Raw genomic sequence first — 20,363 nt, forward strand, 5'->3', positions numbered from 1 at the left:
CCATTAGTTTTAGAGTTGAGGATGATTTGGGGAGTTGTGGAGAAGGCGGGGGTGATTATCAAGCATTCTGAATCCACTAATACTCACTTGCCTTTGAACACAATCAAATTCTCACAACAATTCTCCAAAATCTAGTTCAAAGCCTTTATACAGAACCATTTAACAACAGCTAGATATACCCTTTTAAAATGAACAATGAACAATTATTTTGTCCAAATAGTGTATTATTCTGTTTTGTATAATATAAATTACAATTTATATTTATTACAATAAAAATAAACAATAATGGTAGTGTATAAAGACCTTTGTTAAATAAATATAATGAATAAGGAAGCTCCTATGCACATGTAATATACAAATAATAATGATGATAAATAATATTTTCTATCATTATGGGATTTATCACCCTAAATTCAATACTCTTACAATGGTAGGAGTTTCCATGTTTGAGACGAGAGGGTTATCTTTGAAGGTAAAGGAATGCAGACAGTAACATTAAAGCTATAATGACATACACTTGCACACACACACATACATACACGCACATACACACAAGCATACGCATACAGTGTTTGTACATTTGTCAGGATAATGTAGTCAACTCTACCTGCTCTCCCTTGGGGTCACTGAGAGTTGAGCGCTAGCTTTTCAGATGGATGAGTAACCTGACAGCTCTCTCTCGCACACACAAACTCACACACACACACTTCCACTTCCACCAGGGATACACTTCTGATGTTTTGACAAGAGGAGGGGTCTCTCAGAAGTCTACTTTGCCCTTTCCCCTGCCGAAATCCCTGAAAAGTGAGGGTCAGGATACCCGAAGAGACGAGCAGTGTCTCGGAAGCGTGTGACAGCAAAACATATTTCTCAGAGTCCCAATTTCCTCCCTAACCCCCCCAAAAAACAGCCCGTCCCGCCAGGGAGGCCCATCCTCCACACCGTCACACACACAAAGCAATTAAACCGGCATCTTCCCAGTTCATCTGATAGCAGCCCTGCAGGGAGGTTATCTACAGTTTATCACTCCGACTGGGCGGCCCACAGCTCCAGGCCTCCAAGACTCTCTTTTTGTAAGCAGAAAAATATGTGATAAAGGCTGCACTTCTTCCTTTTGTCTAACATCCATTTAACATCTCAGGTCCCTAAGAGTCTACGAGCCTGTATACAGGCTTACATATCAGTTCCTAGCTCATTTGATCAGCCATAACATTAAAAACACTGGCAGGTGAAGTGTATAAGATGTATTATCTGGTTCTGATGGCACTTTCAGGTACTTTAATTGGATGTGCATGAATCTTTGTTTTGACGAGTATTAAATGACCTGTGATGGCTAGATGACTGGGTCAGAAGATCTCCAAAACTTTAGGCAGATCTTGTGTGTGATCTTCATGGTGTGCAGTGATCAGTATCTACCAAAGGTGGTCTAAGGAAGGGCAACCAATGTAGTCATAGGAACCCAATGCTCACTAATGCTTATAGAGGTCACACTTTACTACTTACAGGACTTACAGTATCTGATGCTAATGTGCTACAAATGTTTCTCATAGAAGAACCATTTTTATTTTTAAAAATATGGAACCATTTTTGTAACAGATGTGTGAATGCTAAGAACCTTCAACTTTAAACCTAAATTGTAGGCTATCAAGAAAAATTGAAGAAAGGATCTTTACACTTATATGTCTATAATACATAAATATCTATAGGTTCTTTTTGGAAGCAAAAATAAATCTTCTATGGCCGCATTCCTTTATTTTTAAAAGTGCTATGTTAGTCTTTTGGAGTCCATGCCTCTGACAGGTCAGAGCGATTTTAATGGCCTACACAATATCAAGCAGGTGGTTGCACTGTTGTGTCTGATGGGTGTATCTCACATATTAGTTTCCTGGTGTCATTCACAATGAATGACTTTCAACACTGTTATTATTTCTTTTCATTCTGCGCTACAAAGGTGCCCAGTATGGAATAGAACTGACTGGGTGATGAATTGGTGAAGGAAGGTGCTCAAAAGTGTCAGAAGAAAAATGTCTGGGGTTCAGAGGAGAGCCATTACTTGCGGACTAAAAGCATTTTTCCCTGTCAGGGATCATATCCAGCATTAATCGAGGCTGCAGCCCCTGTTCCTGGAAGGTTAAACACACGTCCTGGTGTTCTGTTTGGAAGCAGGCCGTAGATTAACTGGGCTCTCTCTCAAAACCGATAAAAGAACAGCAGCCTGGCTCGCTAAACAGCGAGGCACCATGCCAGTCATTAAACACATGTATTTATTGTTTTATTTATTTATTCATGACTCTCTAATGCAACCTTATTGAACCAGAAATCCATATTCGTTGTAGCGCAGCTCACTTCTGCTCTGTTTTCTCTCGCTGCTTCTGTTCCGGGTATAAAGAGCATCTCATCAGCTTCTTGTTTCGGTTCAGCTGCACCGTAAGAGTGTGTTTTCCTGCCCTCCTGTCCTTTTATTTACTCCCCTGTCTAATTGTTAAGAATGAATTTCCTTCAATTTGAATATTAAAGAATGAGCACAGACAGTTTCAGTCACACCGAACACAGAGATCCATTGCACCGGTGCCAGAAGCCAGGCGCCTTGCGTGCAGTTTGTGTCCCAGGGGAGTGATTTGCTCTTTGTGATGTCCATGTTAACAAACACTGCCCTATTGACTGCTTGTCCACAATAAAGCCATTGATAGGGAGTGAGTGCCGGAGCAGCCCGGGCTGAGTGGAGCAACGGCTTGCTTTTGGTGGATGGCTGGCCCCTGGTGGCAACTTTGGGGAATGCTCTTTCTAAGTGTTCTCTGCTGCTGCTGCTGTCCCTTATCTGTTTGCATATGGTAATAGATTAAAGCGATTAATTTAAAACAATCTTTTTTTTTTTTTTCAGACAGTTTTTGGAGCTTAGTGTCCAGCATATGGTCTAATGTGGTTATATGAAAAAGATTTATAATATTTTCAATATATGGGATTATGTATGAGATTATTAATATATTCAATTTATTTAGTTTAATTAATTTAAAGTGACACAGTGTAGTATTTCCATGATACAGTCCCTTCTTTAATATTTTTTAGTCTTGGTCCCTGTTTTTATTGCCACCCCTCATGCAAGTTTAACTGTCTTAGCCATGCTGCTAGATAATGCCACATTTTGTTCCTGTCCATGTATCTCCAAAACAGCAAAATTACAGGATACTGTAAAACCATGTTAACTTAAAATGGAAGTCAGTGTAAAAAGAGTTTATTTCATGTTAATTTGTAGAATTTATATTTGTCCAATTATTAAGAAGTTCAGGTGTTCAAATTATGTAGTAAACTAAAAATTGAATATTTTTAAACCTTTCAATAGAAGAAAATGCAAAAAGAGTTTATTTCAGGTCAAATTGTATAATTTATAAGTTTTGATACAGTTTAAGTGATAGTTTGTGTGTTCAAATTATTTATTGAACTGAAAATGGACAAAAATGAAGATGTTGTTTTAATTGGACGGTGACGATATCTTATTGCATTGCAATGCATTATATTGCATTATAGTGCATTAGGGTTCTGTGGCTAAATAGCCTAACAACAAACAATGTGTGTAGCCTATGTAATAATCATCATGCTCATGCAGGGAAAATCTAAAGCCCTGCTCCTCCTCGTGCCTTGTTCTTCCTCCTCATGGCTCGGTAACAATGTGCTGTCCAGCCCTCTGGGGGCGGGACGCGCGAGCAGGTGCTTCTGCCCCCCCTCCACCACCACCGCCACCACCCACTGCCCCCACCCTCCACCCCCTCGGGGGCAGGAAGCTCCTCCTCTCAGCGGGACAGCGAGCCAGCAGCCAGCCGGCGTCGACTCGGAGCTCCTTCTCCTGTGTCAACAAAGTCAAAGCTTACGGACGCAATGGAGCTCCGCGCCTGCCTTAACCGGGATTTATAAAAGAGAAAACGAGGATTTCTACTCCGCTAGGCGGTGAGTTTGTGTTGGAGTGGCTTTTGAGGGATAGAGAGCATCCCGGATAAGAGATAGAGAAAGATGTGGTGGTGGTAGACTGAGAAGAAAGAGGAGGAGAAGTTGGTAAAAGCAAAGAGCAAGCCAATAAGCAAGGGAGCGAGGGGTCGAGGGAACGGGTGAGTGAACGAGTGAGCGAGTGAACACGCGCGCTCGTTCTTTAGCTAATTTATTTTACGTTAACTGCTATAGTAACCGGCACAGCGGCAGCGACAGCGTCTAAAACACAGCGAAACCCAGAGAAAATGTGAGTGGTTTAGGCTTATTTATACCATTAACTGTGCCCCCGCTGAGCCTACTCGCCAAACACTGAAAGATTTACTAAGATTTACTCTATCGTCTGGGTCGTTTTTGGTTTTGTGCCACCTAGGTCACATTTAAACGAGCTCTCTGTGCCAGTTCCAGTCAGTTAGCTAGTTAGGTAGCTAGCGTTTATTAGCGGTTGTTAAGTTAAGTTAGCTAGTTAGCTACCTAGTTAACTAACAAGCTTACAGCAATAAGTATATAAAAAAGGCTAAATAATGTCGTATTTATGAAATGACTGCACACAAAAACTCTTTTAACTTGTTTTACCAGTGGGGAAACTCGTGGTTTGGGTTATAAGTTACCCCTATATGTCACGAGATTAGGGGTGTTTAATTTAAATTTAAAACAGCAGAAAAAATAATCTTAATATTCTTATTTTTTTGAGTGATTCTCAATTGCAGTTGTGATTTTTTTTTGTATTAAACACGGTGCAAACGTAACATTCTTTGTCTTTCAGTTAAGGAGATGTATAACTAGTTAAAATATGAAAAACGTACAGATTGTCACTTTAACTTTAACAACTGCAGTAGTTTAACCTCAATTTTCTTTCATTCACATACCAGGGGTGTTGGAAAATATAGATACTGGTATATCATATGGTATTGCAACAATTTTGTTTTGATTTTCAAAAACACAGTAGGGATTTTAATGATTAGTTTACATGTATTGATTGGTGACACAGTGGTTCATTTATTGTTGTTAAAACCAAGGACGCTAGAGAGCAGTGTCATACTGTCATTAGATCCCGCTGTTCTGATTGGATAAAATGTAATTCAGATTTACATACATGATAGTGTGCTTTTAAACAATGACATTTTGTTTAAATTTTAAAGTAAGCAATCACAATATATTTATTGTTTACAGTATTTGCAGCAGAAACCAGGAGTAAACAGGGTGTTTGTAATCCAATGTTACCAAAACTACTTGAACAGTAATCACGCCATACTTACAAGCTCCAAAGTTGTATGTAGGAGATTCTGAGATGGACTTGAAGGCAATATAGCCAAACCCCCTTTACTCTCTGGAAGCTGTAGCCTCAGCTTTGGAATCACTTCATGTTGGCATTAGAGAGAAGTTATTATTTTATTCATCTTAACAAACTGAACACATCTCGTTATTAGGTTAAGTGGATGAGACTAAAAAGTATTATGATATGCAAGATTACAACAGCATGTACATTAGCCAACAAGCTAGATAGATACTAAGTTCTCACATCACCCAAAGTAACCTAGCTGGCTAACCTAACACACTGCCACCTAATCAGTTTATTTCCCTTTCCGACTTTACTTCTTGAAAAGCGTGGTTTTGTGTTTCCTGCTTGAGGCATTTACATTCATTCCTCACCACATCTCTGACATATGTGAGAAAATTATTCACTCACTTCTTGTTTGGCCGCTTTTTGTTGGTTTGTCACTGTTTACTGTAAAATAGCGTAGGCTAATTTTGATTATACAGATTCGGCTTACTGTTATTATTTACCTAGATGCTTAAATGTTCCATAAGTATACATGACCAATTATGACCACAGTTACCTTATCTTTACTTTCTCCCATATAAAAATTCTTATACACTTATTAGTCAAAAACACTTATGTCAAAGTATGTATCATTGTCTAGTTCCCTTTCAGCTGTATATCAACATAGACTATTGTGTGTGTAATACATATTTTATAATACATGCCAAAAAATGATCGTTTTTACACATAAACCATGTGTCCAAAGTACCAACAAATGTGGCAGATGGAAGGTAAAGCTTTCTTAACTTTAAAGAAAATTATAATATACATCATCCCTGCCCAAAATAAATACATGCATGTTGATTTTTATTTTTTTAGTTTACATAATTTGAACTAACCTGTCCCATTGTGTTGGAATTCCATAAATAATGGACCATTAGAAATGCTACAAAATTCCAATAAAAGTTAATAGGCAGTTTCCTCTCCTGTAAAGTTAGTTATGATTTGGTTGTACAGTAAAAACATTACATATTGCATATGTATCCTAATTAATATTCACTTACACTTTAATTGTGAAATATAGTCAGGTGTACCTATAAATATACAGCATATTTTGAAATTTAAGCATTGGAATTGGAGTCTGCTTATGATATATATTTTTAAAAGCTTTAGAAAGTTCTTCTTCATCCAGCTGCACATGCTTACCAACCTAAACTGCCTGCTCTTTGTGGATCTTTTGAAAACAGTTGAGCTGAGTAAATACATGGCTTTGGGTTTTTCAGCTATTCTAGGTTTGGATGTGTATAACTTAGGCCCTGGTAATAGACCAGCACTAAGACTGCCACTGATCAGTTTAAGATATACAATAGGCTGGACTTGTTTGGTGTTCCTTGTGTCCAGTGGTCAGCACCTACTAAAAGTGCTTAAAGTAAGCAACCATTGAACCAGTGACAGGCTTTCCCATGCTCACTTACAAGACTTAAATAATCTGCCATTAGTTTTGATGCCAGACACTACAGGGCGCCTCCAGAGGTCTTGTGGAGTTCATGCCATTAGGCAGGTGGTTTTAATGTTACGACTGATTGGTGTTAATTGAAACTAACATCTAAAAATAGCTTGGCTAATTGGTTTGAGTCATCGTTCTTGATGCACAATTTTCACTCCATTTAATTTGATGTAATAAATGGCAGATATGTTTTTTTCCCCTCCCTTTCTTTTTATAATCTCCATAGCCCACATCTTTCAGAAAACCATAAATATTCATTGTTTGGCTTTGTCACAGGCCTGGACCTCACCACTGTTGCGCGCCTGAGCCTCAGCCTTGATGTGGTGACAGTTTGTCAGCTGGAAAAGGCAGCTGTGGATTTTTCTAAGAGTAATTAAGCCAGCCTCTGTAATCTCTGGCGTTTACGTTAGCAGCCTAAAGAAAAAGGTGACCCAGTTTTGCATGTTCTTATCACAAGCAAATGCCTGAAAAGCCTCCCATTAGAGCTGGCTCTATCACGCCCCAAGAGTTTGCATGTGTTCAAATGGCACATTTGCCTTTGCTGAGACTGTATTTGACTAGTATTAACAGCGATAGCTTCCTCTGTCTCTGTGGTGGTGGCCTGCAGGAAAGTGTATAGAAAAGCTGTTTGGGCTCTGGTGAGAGAAGTGTGGTTTGCTAGTGAATCGATCATGTAAACCACAGTCAGATCCTGGTGTCAGGGGGGTGTTTTCTCGCCAGGAGTTTCTCTTTTTTGTTCCTAGATGTGACTGTGACCGATTTGGTGGTGCTTCTTGGATGCTTTAGCTTTGGACAGGCGTTGTCTCGAGGCGTCTCTATTGGGGTCGGCCTGTCTGTTGACTGACGCCTGTTTGAAGCAGAGATAAACAGGAAGTGGCAGGGCAGCTGTGTAAATGCTTCGTAAACCACCTGTCTGCAGACAGACGTTATGGAGAGCAAAGGCCTGTAGTACCAACACCCACCCTTTTCAGTCATATTCTCCCTATATGCCTCTTCACTCCCACCTAGGGAGAAAAAAAAGGTCTGCAATTGACTTAGGTGTGCTCCACCCACCAGTATGTCTTTTTGTAGCAACTGTTTTGAGGGTGGAGAAACTTTACTGAAGGTTGGTGATGATTCTGTTGAAACTAATGAATTAAGTTTAGAGTTTAGATTAAGTGCAAAATTGTAAGACACTCTAAATATACTGTTTGTGGTCTGATCCAGTCAAGTTGATCAGTTTTGGTGACCGTTCAGACGTACTTTCTTGGACCGCCGGTGTGTTTTATCAGAGCACTGTTTGGCACCCACCAGGTCTCATGAGTTTTGGCTATTTTAAACTTAAACTTGTTCTGATCCTTTGTTTTACCCGTGTGTTCTGGCAATGTACTACAGTTGCCCTGATCAAATCCAATAGATTGGGATCAGGGTCAATCCAGGCATATTTTAATGCAATAAGTATTTGTGAGTTTCAACCTTGGTTCAGTTCTGATACTTGTTTTCACTGCTGTGTTCTGGCAGTATTCTAGGCATGTCACATTCCAGTCTAATTGATTATATACAGAAGACAATTCAGCCACTGTCACATGCATCAAGGATTAGCTCTCATTTTCAGCCTGATCCAGTTCAGATCCTTTGTTTTTACCATTGTTTTCTAGTGGTGTGCCTCTGGCCTCTTCTGGACCCCTTTGAAAAACTGTGTTCTCCGTCTGCAACAGTAAGAAGAGTTCTCAGAAACTTTAATTGTGCAGTGTAGAAGTGAGTGTTGACCATGAGAATATACCATAATATCTGTGGAACTAGTGCTTTAACTGTGTATGAGCTTTCACTAAAACAATAATCATTGTTCTCAATGGTTGGGTGAACTTCTAAGATCTACTTTGTCTGCTTCCCAATACCAGTTCTTAAATGTTATTAAACGTTATAAATAGTTTTTTTTTTTCTTGAGAATTCCCACCTATAGCATGGTTCTCGTGTTAATCATCACTGGACTGACTAGAACATTACTCAGCAATGAACTTCCTCATTTCTTCATTTGAACTGTCACAAATGTTTAGCATAACTGATGAGTAATATTTGGTGAAAACTGACTGCACCACAAGTTCCTAGCAGGGCAAGAGCATAGAGGAGGGCCATATATAAATATAAACCCCCTTGCCTCAGTGCTTCCTATGCTTTGTGAGTACACAAGTGTAAGTGTCCATACATGGGTGTGTATGCGATTGTGATAGTGCCCTCTGGGGGTTGGTGTTTTGTTGATACTCAGCATCACTCCTCCAGATGCTCAGTCGTGTCATCTGCACACTGTGGGCACAAACAGGAAAGACAGGCCGAAGGAGCTCTTCCGCTGCCAGTCTGGTGACAGTCGCACCGTGCAGCTCTCAGTCGTCAGTTACACATCGCTTGATCTCGATTTCACGCAAAAAAGCAGCGCCGTAGAGCGGCTCTGATTTGCCTACCCTCCTCAGTCAAATACGGGGCTGGGTGGAATATGCAAATACCCAGTGGAATGGTAAACAGTGGCAGTGAAGGGCCTCAGCCGAGTTGGCTGATCTTATCCCTGACCCTAGATAAGCCTGAACATGCAGGAGCATTCAGCAGCCAGGACCTGAAAACAGGACCTTTTAACCGCCATCAGATTTCTCTTGTTGTGCTAGCAATCAGTGGGACGTGACTCCAACTGACTGAATTAAAGCTCTGAAAATTGGTCAGTAAATGTACTGATTGGCACAAACAGATCATACTAATATAAAGTAACAAATCAACTGTTTAAAATCAAGTCACTAAGACAAAGAAAGAAATACCACAAAATATTTCAAATTTAGATATATTACAAGCTTATCTGAAAAAGGATCTGATCTGTGAAAAAAAAAATGTGATTTGTGAATTTTCTAATCTATTATACCACTAATATTATGGACTAAACTGTGTAACTGACTGTGTTATTTATTTATTCAAACAAAATAATCATAGTGAATCATTGGTCAATTGATACCCAGCATTTAGAGCTCACATGGGTGTTGTGATTTAGTGCTGTTTCATGGTAAATAGTGATTTGGTTTAAAATGCAGCTCAGTAGTCCTTGCATGGTAAGCTCTGCTTGTTTCTAGTGGATCTTCAGGGCCTGTGGGAGAGCTGTGTTTGTTGCTGTAGATGTGAATGGCTGGAGTGAGTGGGCTTTGCTGGGCTGTAGTGGGCGTGTGGAGATGGAGTGCTCTAGTGCCCCTCGCTGAGCTTTACACTGCAGGACCCAGTCCAGGGCCTGAATGAGGGCATTAAGAAACGCAACAACAGTGTTTGACAGTTGCTCGGTCTAATCCCTCTGGAGCTGATAAGCAGTGGCTAAACAAACGTAGCACAAGCAACACTGGAGTCAGAGATAAGAGACTCACACACACACACACACACACACACAGACACACACACACATATACACACACACATACTCTCATACACTCTCGCACACGGACACTGTGACACTCACCCATACACTGTCTTATCGCCCTCTAGTTCGCAGAACACACAGCTGAGTTCACAAAGCTTTTGGCTGGAAACATTTACAGGCTGTGTGTGCACGTGTGTGTGTGTGTTTACATGCTGTGTGTGTGTGGTGTGTTTGGCCCTTTCACTGCATGGAAGTTTAGCTCTTCTGCCGCAGGATGACATTAGCCTGTGTGTGTATATGTAGGAGAACCTGAGGCAGCTACCATTAAAGTCTCATGTATCAATTACAGCTAATTCAGCAGGAATGCCGGCACTTTCGGTGCTCTGTGTCGCGCCACTTGGCCAGAACACACCACCCCCTCTGCCCCAGGAGACTGAGGTCACGCGGGTGCTGGGCACTGTTGAAAAAAAGTTGATAAACCTCGTATCACTGTATCAGATGATGTAATCTGATATAAACACACCCTTTACATTCTGTGTGGCGTTCATAATAAACAGCGCACCTTGTTATGTTGTTGGAAGCCTTATTTGGATAGGGTTAGTTTTACATGCGGAGGCAGGATGATTTAATTATAGCAGTGTTGTTAATCCTGCCAGGAACTGCTATATATGATTTTTTTTTCTAAACAGTCCAGCATTGTAGAAATTATTATTGTAATTATTTCCCAATTATATATTAAAATTGTGCACACCATGCTTCACTTTGACCTTGACCTTACGTTGTAATAGGGAAAATGGTGCTTCTGGCGTTCCCACTCCATTTCAAAATGCTGCTACTGCACAACATAACTTCGGTGAAGCTGATTGAGACCTCTTGCCAGAACTGCATAATGCAGTGCCTATGTAACACTATGTAACGTTGGGTAACACTACGTAGTTCACTTCAGATGCTGCTTATATATTACTCAGCTTATTAACAAGTGCATATGCACCGTTGTCATAAGTGTGATTTTTATTTACAGCAGTGCACTTCATTAAGTACTGTTTCTGGAATGTCATATGTACATTGGGATATTAGCATCTCAGTACTGCATAACTAGACTAGATGGACAAAATATTGGGACATTGGGATATTTATTGTTTATTTTGTAATTAAAATATTTATCCTCCTTTTATTGGGGCATCTGTCTGCACTGTCCAGGGATTTCTGCTAGATGTTGAAGCATTGAGCACCAGTATACAGGTGTCCGTCTCCCCAGTATGAGATTATAGACACACATAGAGTCCCACAGGCACACTCAAACCGGTATTCATTATTTAGTGATCACACCCAGACTGTTTTTTAAAAAATAAACACATACTCACAAGCATACACACACACACACACACACAGTCAGATGGCTAAGAGCAGGAGAAGGCATTCATTTATAAGCAGCATGTAAGTGCCACAACCAGATGCCAGATCAGCTGAATGTCATATGGTGTGCACTTCAGAGCGTGTGAATGTGTTTGAGAGAGAGAAAGAGAGAGAGAGAGATTGTGTGTGTGTGTGTGTGTGTGTGTAAAGAAAGAGAGAGAGAGAGTGTGACTACCTACTTGTTCTGCCTGCTTGTTTGTTTGTGTGAGGATTAGCCAGCATATCTAGAATGCCTCCCATGCATTCCACTCCGTTTCCACCAGTATTTAGTATTTAACGGTCTCATGCCAAATGCCAATACCAGTATAGCCCACAAGGGGTCAGTCTGAGCATATTATAAAGAACTGCATTACCCACAATTCTTTTTAGTTTTCATTCTTAAATGAGAAGCAGTTAATTAGCTTCTTTCAGAGCGGCTGGTGTTCGTTAATTGGAGCGCTGTGCCAGGTAGGACCCAGGAGCCACGCTATTCCGGTCATGGCTTCCGGAGTGTGGCCATGGAGACCCACTCGGCATGTGTCTACAGATGAGCCTGGAGAGAGAAATGAACCTCCTCTAGCTATTTATCACACACACACACACACTTGTGTGTACTTGCGCTCACTCGCGTGCAGACACACATGACTTTCCACTAAACTAGCTCTGTCTCTCTCTCGCTCTCTGCAAGGCTATTAACTTTGTAATTGGGGCGTTCGTGAATGTGTGTGTGGCGGGGCCTTCATTGAGAGCGCTCTGGCGGAGTACAGGGAGCAGTAATTAGCAAACCGCAGGTAGCACCAGAGCTTTGATTAGCGATGGCTCTTGAACCATTAATGCAGGAGACCGCTGTGACGTCTGCACCTCGGAGAGACGAGGAGGGTGAAACCTCAGGATGTAAGCCCTCACACTCATCCACAACTATTTAAAATATTGAATGAGGGAGCGAGAGAGATATACACAGAGAAGAGGGAGTTGACCCAGGTTAGTCCAGAAAATTGTAAAAATAGTAGGACCATAGTCACAGAAGCTCTCACATCATGCCTGGCCATTAAACAACAGCATATTGAGAAAGGAAAATGAAAGATAGAGATTACATTGGGAGAGCAAGAGAGAGGACAAAACAACCCAACCCAGTTGACCCAGCGTACCCAAATTTGAAATAATGGTGGAACCCACAGTCCTGTTAGACCTCACACACATTCACAGCCTTAGCAGAGCAACAAATTGAGCAAGAGAGAGCGAGAAAGAAATATTAAAGAGAGAGAGAGAGAGATAGAGAGAGAAATGGAGAGAAAGGTGGAAATACCCAGAGGATCCAGTTCACCCAGGTTGGTCCAAATAAAAAAAAAAGCTGATAGATGGAGAAGACCCAACTGACTCAGTCCAGATTCAACAAACTGGATTCAACTAAACCTGCTGCCACACATTCAGAGAGAAAGCTATGTACCCTGAACAAAAATAAAAAAGCAACACTTTTTTCCCATTTTTTTCCCATTTATCTGGAACGCAAGACCTAAGACTTTTCCTGTGTACACAAGTTTTTTTTTCTCTAATATTTTGTTCACATTTGGGTCTAAGTCTGTGTTGATTAGCACTTCTCTTTTGTTGAGATAAACCATTCACTTTGAGGTTGTGGTTACACATGGTCTGTGGTTATGAGGCCGGTTGGATATACTGCCAAATTCTGGTCTTTATTGTGGAGAAATGAGCATTCAATTCATGGGCAACAGCTCTGGTGGACATTCCTGCAGTCATCATGCCAGTTGCACGCTCCCCCAAAACTTGCATTGTGCTTTGTAACAAAACTACACATTTTAATTGGCCTTATACTTTAGCCAGCCCAAGGTGCACCTGGTGGATGGTTTATCTCAGCAAAGAAAAAGTGGTCACTAACACAGATTTAAACCCAATTGTGAACAAAATTTGAGAGTTAAAGGCTTTTTGTGTACATAGGAAACGTCCTGGAGCAAAACCAAAAGTGTTGCGTTTTGTTATTTTTTGTTCAGTGTACCAGTGTGCCAGCTGACCCTGGTTAGTTCAAATTTGACAGACTGGTGGGGCTTCAATCAAGTAAGCCCCCAAACAGCAACAGTTTGAGCATGTGAGAGACATATACATCCACACAGTCATCACACAGCAACAAATTAAAAGAAAAAGTGAGCGAGAGAGAAATAGTTGAAAAAGAGAAAAGCAGAGAGAAGACCGAACTGACTCTGATTAGCTCAGTGTCAACAAACCAGTGCAACCAGTGCAGTAACATCAGATCTTGCATACATCCACAAACATCACCCAGCAACATGTACATTGAGAGAAGGAGAGAGGTACATTAAGCATTGTGTTAGAGAGCTGCACATTGGAAAGGCCTGGAATCACCAGTGTATTGTTATTATTCTCCTGTTCAGAAAGAGGCAACTGGAGGCTGATGCTATGCAGCTGAGGATGCTGCTTGACTCGAGTGTGTGTCTGTGTGTGCACGAATGTGTGTAAGAGAAGGTGGAGGCTGCACATGGTGCTCTCTCACCCCAAGCAGGTGCAGTGCCCTGCCCACTGCTCCCCGGCGGCCCCCCTTGCCCCTCTACTCTTCTTCCTCGCCTCCTGGATTCAGGCTGGCCAGCAGCTGGGCCTGGATTTGGGCTGTGTCCACACTAATGTTTACATTTGAAATTAAAACTCTGTCCAATTAGTGTTTTAGCTCTCTGGTATCAGACCTAATCTCGTATTATGTATGTGTTAATGTACACTATGTGGACAAAAGTATTGGGACACCTACTGATCATAGAAGGCTGTCTACTAGATTTATTGAAAAGCAATGCTGTGAGGATTTGATTGCATCGTTTCAGTGCTCCACATCTCAATACTGGGGGCTTTTGTTGATGTCCAGCCCACACCTGTCATTAGTAGTTACATATGGTTGGTGCCAAAAGGTTCATTTACCATACAGTTATAATCTATAGGCAATGTTTCTCAGCTGGGACTACACTGTAAGCTGTTTGTGCTTTTTGCATATCTGTGTCAGCAATGGGTGGCACTTAATGTGACTGAATGCATTGATTACAAAGGGTGTGCACAGATAATTGGACACACAGTGTACCTAGTTGATGTGAATTGTATTTTTATCTATCCAGATTTCCTGCTTTGAGTACTGAGGACCTATGAGGTGTGTGTAGACACAGCAGAGGGGACAGTGAGTGTGGTTCATCAACAAAGGAGAGGGAGGGATGAGGATGAGAGAGGAGACAAAAATGGATGGAGGTGATTTAGCTCAGTGTGTTTTGGAAGGTAGACCTCCCCGCTGTTCTCTTTTGTGCTCTGCCAGGCAGGTAGCGAGAGAGAGAGAGAGAGAGAGGAGTGGGGGAGGTGTGTGTGTGTGTGACAGTGAGAGAGAATTACCGAACACCCCGCTGGTCCACAAGCAGCCGAGAACAAGCACAGGCCTTTGTCTCGGTGAGTCCGAGGCCTTCTCCAATTTGGGTGTGATTTTGTGTGATTATGTGTGGTATTGTAATGCTCATCTTTAGCCAGCAGAGTGCATTAGGTAGGATCTGGGAGGCAAGCCTTTGAGGTGGGTGTGGGTGTGTATGTGAGATAGCAAAATGCAGTAGGTGGATAGAGGCTGTAATGGTTCCCCTGCTGTCTGCTGTAGCTCTTTAATGGAGCTGGATGCAGGCCTGGGGCGTAATGATGGAGCACACACACCCACTAACACACACACACACACACACCCATACACATTTTCATCATTTAATGGTGAACTAGACTTCAATGCAGCTATCCCTTCTTTCTGCCTCTCCTGTTTCTTTTGTCAATTTGATTCAATTCAGCTGGATTCAATCTCTCTTTTCTCCTTTTTTTTCCCCTTCTTGTGTTTGTCCGTTGATTTCAGTTGTTTAATTCATTTTCTCACTCTCTCTGTTTGTGTATTTCTCGAACTTACTTAGTTTGATTGATTCTCTTGTTCTCTTTCTAACATTTGTCTGTTGATTCGATTCAGTACAGTTAGATTTAATTGAGAAGAAACTTCCTTTTTGTGTTCTCTCTCCTTCCTTTTCTCTCTCACTCTCTCTCTAAATGTAATCTTATACAGGTTAAGGTAATTATATAACCAGTTATGACTCTCTCTATACATATGTGTTTACGTTTGTGTGTGTGTATACACTGTATGTGTGCATCTCCTCACATTTCTTCAAACAGCTCTGATAGAACCAGTCCATCCAGGTCAGGTGTGTGTGTGTGTGTGTATATGTGTGTGTGTGTGTGTGAGTGTGTGTGTGTGTGTGTGTGTACTATCCTCAGCCTCTTAGTTGTGTGTGTGTGTGTGTGTGTGTAGTCCTCAGGCTGAAATGCTGACCTTGTGGCTGCAGAGATGCCTCTCCTTTTCTATCTAATAAGCACGGGGATGCAAAAGCGCACACATACGCGCACACACATACACTAGGTAATTTCCTGGTAAGGAGAGGTAGATGCATTACGCTAGATAGCAGAAACGCGTCCACAGAGCTGGGCTTCTTTTAACAAGCTGATAGGCAAATCTGTTCCTGGTTACAGATTAACGGCTCTCCAGGGCACTCTGCCTGTTATCTGCTCAGCAGGCCAGGCCACACCGGAGCCGCTGGGGATTAGTGTGCGTGTGTGTGTGTGTGTGTAGGGGGGGGTTGTGTGTTTGTGTATTGTGGGTGGGTGTTTGTTGTTTGTGAGTCTGTGTGGGCTTTCATGTTATCAAACCAGACATACGCTTGTAATGGCTCTCCAGTCATTCCACTGTAGTTCACATTCAGCAGTAGGGCTGCACCACTATATATGGGTCCAGCATTGGTGTTGTGGTGTTAAACATGGTTTAGAATCACATACAGGCCTGTCATGATAAATTGTAAATAGGTAAATAACAAAAAATAAATTAGTAATAATTAAACCTGTTGGCATCATTCCGAATATTAATATCCGTATTAATGCTTAAGGATTTAGAATGAAATGAAAGTATTTAGATTTTTCTTAAAAGCCCCTCAAATGTATTATTACATGTATCTATATAAACATGTTTGACTTATAGTGACTTCTGTTTAAATCAGATAATAATATTTAATAGTAACATCCAGTAAAAAAAATGCAGTGTTATTTTTATTATTTATCATTTATCCCTTTTGGCGTAGGAATGCTTGTCTTTTACAGGGCTGAGAGTGTTCCTGCTAAGCCTGGCTGAATGCATCACAGTCATACTCAAATAATTGTCCACATTGCTTTATGTGCATCACAATATTTGCTCAGTCAAACCTGTAATAGACCAACTGCACTGGCAAAACATTAAAAACATTTATAAAAGAGGCTGCTATACTGAGTACGGTGTGTTTTATCAGTGTTCTAGTTTATCTAAACAATAAAACAAGCGAAATCTAGTATTTTATGACGTACACTAACAAAACTCTCAAAATATTACTGGTGTAATATAGGCTGGCACTTTTTTTTTATTGTGAATACAGTTATTCAGTTAGCAAGGGGGTTCAGCAGGTTGGTGATGAATGAAGTTGATATAGAAGCATAGCTCAAAGGCCACATAGGGCTGCACTCATAAAGAGTAGTAGAGCCCCCTCTGCTGGGGAAAAGGGTGCAGAACATTGTATAGGTAATTATATTATTTTTCTTTCACTGGCAATCACAGAGCATAGTTATAAGGAATGCAACAAATATTTGGAAACCAAAACTGATTGGCTTAAAATGACAACAAAAATGCTGTTATGGCCATTTTTTTTTCAACAGGCATCAGTAGTAGGTAAATGTGTAGTTTAGTATACTTCATATTTTAATATAATGTAATAATTATCCATGTGTCTGACTCACAAGTAGCTTTAGTCCCAGTAGTACTTAAAGAATTACCGGTTTAAAAGTGTTCAGATTCAGCATTCTAATTGTTGAATTTAGTGCAGTTCAAGCATACCAGAAGTTCAGTACACTCACATCTTATATAGTCCTCATAGAAATCTTTGGCCAGTGACATGGGATGTTTTAAATTAGCTATATATGAACCTGTAGACACTGCACGCAATACCAAACATTGGCTGGAGGGGTGTAAACCCCCCTATCATTGAACTGTGGATCAATAGTGCCGCGTTATCTGCAGTAATGGAGCTCCATCCAATAATTTTGAGATATGTTGAAGTGTTATTCATTATCCAGCATCACTAGTGGACCCACCAGCCTTAATAACATGAGAAGAACACAAATATCTGCTTCTAATAGAATTGGTCAATGCAGTGTAATCTTAAATATTAACAGCAAGTGACTAGTCAGTTCTTCAATGTGTCTATAAGAGACTTGGTAAAAACATCTCTGAAAAATCTGGAAAGTCTTGTGGGTTATTCCTGGTGAGCATTGGTTAGTACCTACGTAAAGTTCTTTACAGATGGACCACCAATCTAGTGTTCATTAATGGTTCTCATTAATGCTCATGGAGGTCTTAAAGTGAGAAATGCTGCTGTTGAAATCTTGGTGCCAGAGACTACATGATGTCTTTAGAGGTCTTGTAGAGTCTGTGCCTTTGATGGGCCCGAGCTGTTTTGGTGGCGTGAGGAGGACGGACACAATATTAGGCAGATGGTTCTCACTGTGTGACTGAGAGGAACAGGCCTGACTGACTGATGCAGCTGAAACCTGATCAGGTTCTCCAGATTCCAGTGTGGTGTCACCATCTGTCTGTGCAATCAAAGAACGCTGAAGTGAAGTGTATCCGGGTGTGTGGAAGTCTGATATCTCCTGAAAGCTTTTCAGGGAAAATCAGGCCTTACATTAAGGTGGTGGTGTTATTGGCAGTATATGATGGTAACATGTTGACAGCCTTTGATGGGGAGCCGTGTTTCTAAGTGTATTGGTATACCTGCTCACAGTAGGTGTGTGTGTGCGTGTGCGTCCGTGTGCGTGTGTGTGTGAGAATAGCCTGTCAGACTGAACGGAGTGGTGTGTTGTCGTTGACATGGCCCTTGGCTCTCTGCGGGTGGTGAGTAGCTGTTCTCTTGGGTAATCTCTCTCCCCCTCCCTCTATCTCACTCTTTCCCTCCTTCCACCTCCATGCCCCCTCTTTTGAGCAAAGGAAGGAGGAAATGAGTAAAAGAAACAAGTCGTTGTAGGCCATGCTGGCAGTGAGAAGAGGCTGATTTAACCTCTTCATTACAAACCCGACACTATTATGTTAATATATTATGTCAGTGTGGTTTAGGTGTATGATAAATAAAGATCAGTCTGATTCATTTGTGTAGTTGTGTGTGGATGGAGGGAGGGTGTGGCAGAGAAAATAATGATTGAGGGCAGAGAAAGATAGAGGAAAGAGATAGATGAGAAAAGAAAGATGAAAGACAGATATATTAAATTAAGGAAAGGAAATAAGAAGAACAGGTAACAAGAGATGAAGATTGAGGAAGACGAGAGAGCAAGAGTCAAAGGGGGAAAGTGAAAAGAACATGAAAAGAGAAAGTGATAGAATAGGTAAACAGAGAACAAGAGCATAAGAGGAAGGAAAAAAAGAAAGGAGAGGGAGAGAAAGAGAGGTTGTTGTAGGGCAAGGTCTTGGTGCACGCCAGAACAAGCCTCCACCTCTGCCTCCGGCTCTATCTTTACACACACACACACACACACAGAGTAAAAGAGAGTGAGTGAAGAGAGAGAGAGAGAGAGAGAAAGAGAAAGAGAGAGACAAGGAATAGGTCAGATGTGGTGACCATGGAAGTGTGTGGCAGCAGAGCCCTCCCTTTCTCTCCCTCTCTCTCTCTCTCGCTCTCTCTTTCTCTCTTTCCCTATAGCCCCCCCCCTTGCTTGGCTGCCCCTGGCAGTGGGAGCATGCCTCTGTTATCTCTGAGAGGGTGAGGAATTATAGGTTGAGAGGGGAAGAGGAGGAGGAGGAGGAAGGGGGTCATGTGACATTGCAGCAGCTGCTAGGCTGAGAAATTCTGTTTTCTCTGAGAGAGAGAGAGAGTGAGAGAGAGAGGGAGAGTAGGAATGAGCAAGCAGAGAGAAAAAAGAGAGAGACTGCGAGAGAGAGAGAGAGAGAGAGAGAGAGAGTGTTGCTTTGTTAGATTAGCTCCAAACAGTCTTTGTGAGAGAGGGAGAGTGAGCGAGCGAGCGAGTGAGTGTGCCCGTGTGTGTGTAAGGGAGAGAGAGAGAGGAGGAGAAAAAGATGGTGATTCCCCGGCTGCTTGGACGAGCGAGGCTTGCTGGAAGATGCCGCGATGGGTGAGCGAGGCTCCAGTCTTTTGTGCAGTAAGCAGACACGGCTTTCTCTTTACACAGTAAGCGAGGGAGAGGGAGGTGGTAGAGCTGTGTGTGTGTGTGTCTTTAAAAGAGTGTGTGTGAGTGAAGCAGTGTATGTGTTTGTTGCCTGTTTCTGAAAGTGTGAATTCCTGTGTGTGTGTGTGTGTGTGTGTGTGTGTGAGCGCGCGCGTCCTGCCCGTGTGCATGTGGTAAGTGCCGGTTGTGGTGTGAGTTTGTGTGTGTGGTGTAGATGAACACACTGTTTCTCAGAAGTTCTCTGCACTGAATTCAGACGTTCTCCCAAAGTGCATGTTCTACTTTGTGCTCTCCTGTCTGAGACCATCTGCCTACTCCAGTATTCTACGCACTGTCGCGCGCGTGTGTGTGTGTGTGTGTGTGTGTGTGTGTGTGTGTGTGTGTGTGTGTGTGTGTGACAGAGAGGGAAGGAGAGAGAGAAAGGGAATAGTGATGGTAATGGTTCTTTTAGTTCTGTCAATTGACAGTGCATAGTGCTTTAACTCTGTGTGCCTCATACTCCTTGTGTGGTAGTATCTAGTGTAATGTTGTTTGATGTGGGTGAGCTGAAACAATTCAGATGAGTGTGCTGTGTTTGTGGCGCCCTT

The 20,363-nt window shown here is 41.7% G+C and overlaps 1 protein-coding gene across 10 annotated transcripts in view; it reads left to right on the top strand.

The window, feature by feature from the left end:
- The window catches only part of gse1b (Gse1 coiled-coil protein b), a 332,945-nt gene that overhangs the window by 270,343 nt on the left and 42,239 nt on the right, over positions 1-20,363 (top strand). The window contains exon 1 of one of the 10 annotated variants that reach the window (XM_049483698.1): positions 4,210-4,228. The exons of 6 other annotated variants lie outside the window; for them this stretch is intronic. Coding sequence is in view for 2 of the 4 variants with exons in the window: in XM_049483695.1 (XP_049339652.1) it covers positions 19,719-19,749 (31 nt within the window). In the remaining 2 variants the exon portion in view is untranslated. Of the gene's footprint in view, positions 1-4,209; positions 4,229-19,446; positions 19,779-20,363 lie in introns of those variants that run through there. 3 more of the 10 variants (XM_049483697.1, XM_049483695.1, XM_049483696.1) reach the window with 3 other exon arrangements.

The sequence above is a fragment of the Astyanax mexicanus genome, chromosome 9, assembly GCF_023375975.1.
Source record: "Astyanax mexicanus isolate ESR-SI-001 chromosome 9, AstMex3_surface, whole genome shotgun sequence".
NCBI lineage: Eukaryota > Metazoa > Chordata > Actinopteri > Characiformes > Acestrorhamphidae > Astyanax > Astyanax mexicanus.